General features: G+C 51.9%; 1 protein-coding gene across 1 annotated transcript; it reads right to left on the reverse strand.

Annotated features, from left to right (window-relative positions):
* Positions 1-1,383: 1,383 nt before the first annotated feature.
* LOC100900694 (zinc finger MYM-type protein 1-like) lies at positions 1,384-3,373 on the reverse strand. The gene is made up of 2 exons (XM_029111854.1): positions 3,284-3,373; positions 1,384-3,102 (listed from the first exon to the last, which is right to left on the reverse strand). The coding sequence occupies exons 1-2, from the start codon at positions 3,371-3,373 to the stop codon at positions 1,384-1,386; spliced, it is 1,809 nt and encodes a 602-aa protein (XP_028967687.1).
* Between the last annotated feature and the right edge of the window lie 4,116 nt (positions 3,374-7,489).

Genomic DNA, 7,489 nt, shown 5'->3' on the forward strand with positions numbered 1-7,489 from the left:
CTCTTCCTGAGTCTTCCTCCAGGGAGAAGCTGAAAAATGCTCTCCGATCTCTCCTCTTCCCGATTCAGTTCTCAAACTCTGCTTTTTCGATGCAGAAGTTGAGTCCTGGAATCTCTCGCAGGTGTACAAATCAAAGTGTCTCCCTTCGAATTTCTCGATGATAGGCTGGCTTACGAGAATGGGAGGAACTTAGATCTCCTCGAGAAGGTTTTGTTGGCCCGAGTGGAACTCGAGATTGAGGACTCCCCATCATTAAGACGATCTTTGAGTAAACACGCATCCATCTTACGCCGGAGATACAACGGAAGTTGTCGTCGTCGTACAATTTTTTTGGAGAAGAACGCCAAGTGGCTCGGTCATGTCCCCATCATTACCCCGGTTCATACGGCCCGCCTCGAATCCATCCCGCCGACTCCGAGGGTTGGTCGCCCTCATCATCACCCCCTTGTCGGTGAGCTTGGACGATTTGAAAAAAACAGCAAAATAATTTTTTCAACCTATTTTCGCATTCTGCCCCACTGTGCGACGCGACGGGTGGTCGAGTGGTTAGCGCGTTTGTCACTTCTCGTGCAAACGTGCGTTTCACTTCGTAAAATGCCGCAGCGACGCCGCTCGTTCGGTAGGTGGCGTGAGTTCGATCCCTGTTGCCGACAAAATATTCCTTACGGAGTTTCCGTGAGGAAAGTTGATGGGTCTCTCTGGCCCGACTCCGAGAAAATGTCCGCCGAAGGTACCGGAAGCGGAAAAGACGGCCGGCTCCAGCCTCATTATAGACCGTAGACTCATTATATTTCCCGCGAATCAGGGGGATGTTTTACGGCGGAGGCGGTCGCAAGACTGCGGTTGCTTTCGATGGGACTCGTTATAAGCGGCCAAAAAAACGGATGGGGCACCCGCCCGTATGAGGCCGTGCTCGAAGTCGAGATCGTACAGAGTGAGTTTCTACATGGAGATTTTTTTTCAAAAACAGCGCATCTAGAAGGATCCCTATCAATGTTGTCCGCATTTCGTAGGGACTTCCTCCCTGTGGAACTCCACATGTTGCCTCTGAGGCTTCTGAGGAAGTCGAACCTCGCTTGAAGTGTTGTCTTCGCCCGCCGAGCCAGTTCTCGACCACTTTGAATGCCAACCAGTGGCGTGCAAGTCCATGGTGCCGCCCGGGGCGACGATCGAATTTGCCGCCCCCTCCAATTCGTGCTTGCGCTCTTCAGGGGGTCAGGCTAACACTTCTGCGTTGGAAGTTTTCAAGAATCGAGTTTAAGGAGCTTCAATCGTTTCCTTGGATAGAAAATTCAGACGATGGAGGGAAAACAAAGCACAAGTATATTATTCATGGGTTTCTTTGATGTCACATTGTAAGGTTTCAAATGAGTCTTCTATCATTTACGATGAGTAGCGGGCATAGTTTTCCGCAAACTCCTGAATGACATCTTCGAAATCGATCTCGTCGGTGAGCTTATGCTCAATAGATAGTATCGCAAGACTGTTGAGACGCGAGGCTCCCATGGTAGATCGCAAATGATTTTTTATCAGCTTTAATTTAGAAAAGCTCCTTTCACAGGAAGCGACGCTGATTGCTAGGGTTAGGAAGATTCGAAGCAGGACCACTATATTCGGCAACGAGCTTCCAAGCGCATACCTCTGAATGAACTGTAAGAGCTCGAAAGGACCTTTTGTCCTGATTTGAGCTTGTTCTTCGTCGTCGGCTGACGCAACAAGAGTCTGAAGCCGAACTCTTTCGAATACGAAAAGTTCCAAGTCGATGTCCTTTGAATGTTCCTCTAAAGTACAAAGGTAGTCAGCGTTCAGAAGGTTTCGCGGGATCAGGAATTCATATTTCTCGGCAATCGAGTGAATCTGATTGAACCGCGACTTGACTTCTTGAGTAATCCTGTCCATTGAGGCATACATGTCGCGTCGTATCTCTTGACTATAAGATAGCGAAGCGTCGTTCCGTCTCGTAGGTTTGCTTAATGGAATCTCTAGCTCTCCACACGTTTTCTCCGCCATCGTCAGAGCTTCCTCGACGAGCGTATCTCGGTTCTGGGTGAGGAAAAACTCGAGTGCTCTCAGTCGCAAGTCGCACTGGTGCAGATCCAGCCCCTTCGTCTGAAGATAGCATTGAGTGGAGTTGATCTCTCTCAGAACAGGATCCCACAAATTCAGGAAGACTAAGAAGTGGTGAGTCTGCAGAGCCCCAAGCAAGACAGCGGCGTCACCTCTGGTTGCAGCGTTCTCGACTTCAGTTGTGAGCTTCTCCAATACACCAATGATCCCAAGGTAGTGCTTCTTCACTGAACCAACAGCATCACCTCTCGCACTCCATCGAGTCTCGATCAGCCGCTTGAGGCTTCCTGCTACTGCGGTCAGCGCACTCCAGCGATGAGTCGACGAGGAGAAGAAACAAAACAGCTTCTCAATTACCCCGAAAAATGACACGGATCTGACTGATGCCGAAGCTGCGTGGACCCCGGCCAAGTTCAGAGAATGATTGCTGCAAGCAACAAATTCTGCTCCCGGATTTATATCTCTGATGCGCTTCTGAACGCCTGACCGATGTCCAGACATGACGGCGGCATTATCATACGCCTGGCCTCTACAGTGTTGTATATCGAGACCGTCCTTCTCAAGACTCTGCAGTATCATGGAGGTGATGCCGGCCGCGTCCTTTTTCTCTGTTTCGATAAAACCGACGAAAGACTCCGTCACTTTGACTTCCTTGCCGTCCAAGATGACGTATCGCAGAACCTGACTCGTTTGGTCCTTGTGCGACAGATCAGGTGTGCTGTCGAAGATCATAGTGAAATATTTGGCAGTCTTGACCCGCTCAATTATTTTTTGCCGAACGCGTTCACCGAGTTTTTCGATGAACTTGTTCTGCGTTCTGTTCGAGAGATAAGTAAGTTGCCTCGATTTCGACAGCTGGACCCTTACGAGGTGCTCTCGCAAAACCGGATCGTACTTGGCTACCAAATGAACAAGCTCCAAAAAGTTCCCTCGACTGGAGTCTCCTCCAAAATCGGAGTCGTACTTCTGCTGCTCAAAATGACCTCGGAATGCTTGATTCTGCTTCGCGAGGTACTTCACTATGTCCAGCAGCCTCTGCAGACTGCCTCGAGTTTCTCCGTTTCCATCTCAATCTGTCTTCGCCTATGATCGTCTATCGTCGCATTCTTCTCGAGTCTCATGCGCATCTCGTCCCATTTCGTGACCGCATCCTGATGAATGAAGCTTATCTCGTGTTCGCGAACCTTGGGGTTCAACTTCCACCATTTGGAGAAACCGTCGATCGAATTGAAACTGGATGTTTTCCCCCGGCGAAAAGCCGGCAGCAGAAACAAAAGAGAGCCGACCTCGCAGGTGAATACAGCATCCAGTTTCTCAAGACTCTCTCGTTGTCCGAATCTCTGCGAAAGAACCATTCTCGCGAGAGATTACGACCTCGACCTTTGGTGGCCTGGCCAGGGCGCGTCGCGCTCTCGAAATCGAAATCCAGGTTCTGAAGATCAGAAGATCCACGACTAACTAGCTTCCTGCGGAGCGCAGCATCGATTCCCTCTGGCCAAGTGCCGATGTCATCGAGGAGCGAACCATCATGGCCTCGAATATCGTCGTCCTCTTCACTCGAATCGGACAGACTGTGCACAGAAGCTCCACCTCGCTGATCGATGGTATACTCCGCAAGGACATCTTCCTTGGTGAGACTTTGGCTTTGCTCAGGGATAGCTTCGACCTCTGCAATGAGATCGACTCGGTTCTCTGCAGAAGACGTCTGTAGAAGACACGGCGATGCCGCTCTGATAAGTTGGGGTTTCGACTCTATCATTCGCCTCCCCGGACGTTTCAGCGGTACCTCCTTTCGGTAGAAGATACTTCAGAAAACTCCCTCTTTGTTTACTCAACGATTCCTCTATAGTCTTGCGCTTCTTCCGATAACTAGCCCCACTCTCTTTCTTACGTTTCATGTTTCCGAGAATCCGTGCAATCTAGAAAAAAAAAGAATCGAGAACACTCAGCAAGCCGAATTCGAAGAGCGACTATTCATGCGAAATCCAATGACGGATTCGATATGAATGGGGACCACACAGATCGCATGAGCGGCGTCACCTTGCTACCGGAGGAGACGTGTTCTTGGGGGCTTCTTTCGCAACGGGGAAACGGTTCTCCAGAGCAGCTGGGCGAGGAAGAGGACTGTTTCTTCCCGGGAGTAGCGCATCCGAAGGATTCTCGGAAGACCTTGTTCCATCAGGTCTTCTTTTGGAAGCTCCAGAGAAGCATGAGATGGTTCGAAAGAAAGGATATGACAGCGACGACCCGACGCGGTGTCGCCGATGATTTCTGCTGCGCATACCTACAATCACAATCGCGATTCGCGATCAAATCAAAACAATAGCACCACTTTCGATACGAGAGCCCGCGAGTGCATGAATGTCCTCGCCAGGACCACGGATCGACACCGGGAGACGCTGGGGAATGACCTTCTGAACTGGCGCCCCGACCACCATAAACAAAGCTGGAGCGAAACTCTCTAAAATAAAATAAAAAAAACATGATAGAACCTCAGAATGCCGCCCCCTAGAAAGTGCCGCCCGGGGCGGACCGCCCCCTCCGCCCCCCCACTTGCACGCTACTGCGTCGACACCGATGCCGGAACGCCGCAGATAAATGAACGGCTCTCAAGCGAATGTTCCGAACGCAAAGGAACGGTGGCCGTCTCGATTAGTTCGGAGATGGGGAGATTCGAGTATCAGACGGCGGATCGCTGTGACCTTCCCGAACGTCAGGCGTTGCCTCCACTGTTGCCACGCGTCAAGAGGTCAGAACACGAAGGTGCGAGTATCAGAATAGGCGACAGAGGTTCATCGCCCCGAATGGATTGTCGACAGCATCTGTCTCAAACGGGTCACACACCATTCTAGGCTCTTCTTTCGGCAGAGCAGGGTGCGGGTCCGACGGCACGTACGCTCTCCCTCGGTTTGGCGGAGGGTTCTGTTGTAGCCTCTTGCCGACAGGATCTCCGCATTTCCTTCCGTTCGTGCGTTTTCCCGTTCGTCCATCGTTCCCGCAATCCATTGATGCGCTCCCCGGGCCAGGTATCAGTCTATATCGGCTCTCTTCGCGACGTGTATCGCTTCGCGGTGTATCGGATAGCGATGACCCGCAACTCGTCCACTGAGAGGGTCTGCAGTATCTCGAGATGTAATGGTCCGAGGCGGCCCCGGCATTACCGAGCACTTTCATAATTCCGCCTTCGACCCCTCCGTCGATCCGCTCAATGCCGTTCCTCCCGATCGAGATCCTTATATTCTCGTCGTTGCCACAATAATAATTAGGCAGGTCTCGCGATATATCAATCAAATGAGCATGGATTCAAGCCCTAAAGGAGGGACGAAGACGAAAGGAATCTCTGCCAATCGATAATGGTATTTGTTCTTGGAATACTGGGAGCGAGCTGAGGCACAACAGGAATAATAACGAATTACAATCTCTCGACTCGATGATTATCATCTCGATGGGAGCCCGTTCATTGTTGAGGGGAACGAATACGTTTCTCGCGCCAGGCATGCGGAGAGCCATGACACCACACGGTCTCGGTGAGCGCGACGAAGCTGTCCTCCACTATCATCGACAGGCTGGAGTCTGCTGATGTCGATGATCTCTAACAATAACAAGGAGGGGGGGGAAACCGGCCGACGTATGAGTTCCTCTGCGAACAAATGAATTAGGCAGAAAGCCCGTCCTGTAAACCGAATCTGCCGACTCGAAAAGCAACAGATGAGATGATAGAACTGGAATGAGCTGGAGAGCTTATTCCTGATTCTCGTTCAGTCAGACCAATCGATCTGTCTTGGCCCGCTAGCTCAGGATTCCGCCCGACTCTAATTTTCCATCGCCAGCGTCGGATGCCGTGCATGGTTTTTCTCAGAGCGATCGTTATTCCCCTACAAAGCGATAGGTTCCTGTCCGTACCTCACGACTGGCAGCTTCTATAGTTCGCCATCGGGCGGATTGACTCCGGTGCCGACCGACGTGAGTGCAGATTCTAATACGATCCCATCGATTCCGGAGCCTCTGCAGATTCCTCGAACGACTGTATGTCAACATTCTCCTGCAGCGACTCCGGATGGGGAAATCGGGTTCGCTCCTTCCGGGTGGGAACCCAGACGCTCGGTAGACGTGGCCATCAATACGCTCTCAATGGACATGTTCATCTACCATCTCCTGCGAATGGAAGGGGACGCTGCCTGTCGTTCCGTTGGAGCTTCCCCATACGCCTCGAGGAGAAGCGGTGAGGCTGCTCATTCGGGCCCTCGCCGACAAGAGGGCTCCGTCTGGATAATCCTCGCCTGAGACGGCGAAAAATCCGCTTTCCGCAGGAGGAAACCCAACGAAGCCGGGGAACACAAGGAAAAGGAAAGAGTTCGCTGGCCGGAAGACTTCTTTCTCCGATCCCCACAAAACGGATTCTGTCCGAGCATCTACTGACCTACTCTGGGCGATTTTGAACCAATTATCTCCCCCTTCCCACGCCTACGGCGGAGCGTCTCCTTCTCACGCAGCCGACCCGCCCTTCCTTCCGCTCGGTGAACATTTAGGCGGCCGAGCCGTTTTGAGTGACTGAGGGTGACAAGTTGAGTCATCGCCGATTGCACACGAGTAGGCAAGCGATTACCATTGATCAGGAGCGCGACGTTTTCTCGCAGATAGCTCAGCGATTCATAGGTGTAATACGATCGAGTGGAGAGGAGGACCGAGGTACCGAGAATTCCGCGAAAACCTACCGCAATACATCGGAGACCTAGAGCCCCGACAGCAGAAAGCACCCGTCGACGTGCGCAGCCGCGTCCGTTGAACGAGGGGGAGTATCGATGCCTGCCGAACGATAGCTACCTACAATCTCCAGGAGGAATGTTCGACCGGCGGGGAAAAACAAACGATCCAACCTTCGTTTGACGGCGCTGCCACTGAATCTCTACCTGACAGCAGACTATCAGACAACTCGGGCTTAGACAGACGGAGGCAGAATGAGAAGACGAGAGAGAATGCCATGGGCGAGAGAGAGAGAGAGAGAGCGAGAAGAAGATGAGGAGGTCGCCGTCTTCTTTAAGGTTCTTGTTTCGCAAGATTCCCACCAACTGACAGGGCGCACCAATTGTCATCGGACCCATTTGTCGGGCTGGTCGGCCGATCGAGTTACAAAGCTTCCAGTCAATCTCGCGCGCTGTCTTTCCTCGCTGCTATTAAACAAAGTCCACGAAATTTCTTTGTTCCTCCCCTGTTTCGAATGTATATGTCATTCCGATGGCTTCGAATGCCCGTCTCCCGCAGTACACTCACTGGTTTCGTAACTCCCCCGCGCCTCGCGAGGACCTCGACCGACTGAGAAAAGGAGTTACAATGTCCTAACCCGATTAGATAGCGCCCCTCTTCCAGCGTGCCGTCATCGAGTAACAGTTTGATGTAGATACAGCCCGTTCCGGGAAGTTTG

Source organism: Galendromus occidentalis, unplaced genomic scaffold (genome assembly GCF_000255335.2).
Source record: "Galendromus occidentalis unplaced genomic scaffold, Mocc_1.1 scf7180000077474, whole genome shotgun sequence".
In the NCBI taxonomy this organism is placed as follows: domain Eukaryota; kingdom Metazoa; phylum Arthropoda; class Arachnida; order Mesostigmata; family Phytoseiidae; genus Galendromus; species Galendromus occidentalis.

Excerpts from the sequence above, each read along its gene's own strand:
- LOC100900694 (XM_029111854.1), bottom strand. The coding sequence starts at position 3,373 with ATGCTGTATTCACCTGCGAGGTCGGCTCTCTTTTGTTTCTGCTGCCGG. Across the intron at positions 3,103-3,283 it reads CAGTTTCAATTCGATCGACG|AGGCTGCTGGACATAGTGAA; the intron begins GTTTCTCCAAAT and ends GGCAGTCTGCAG.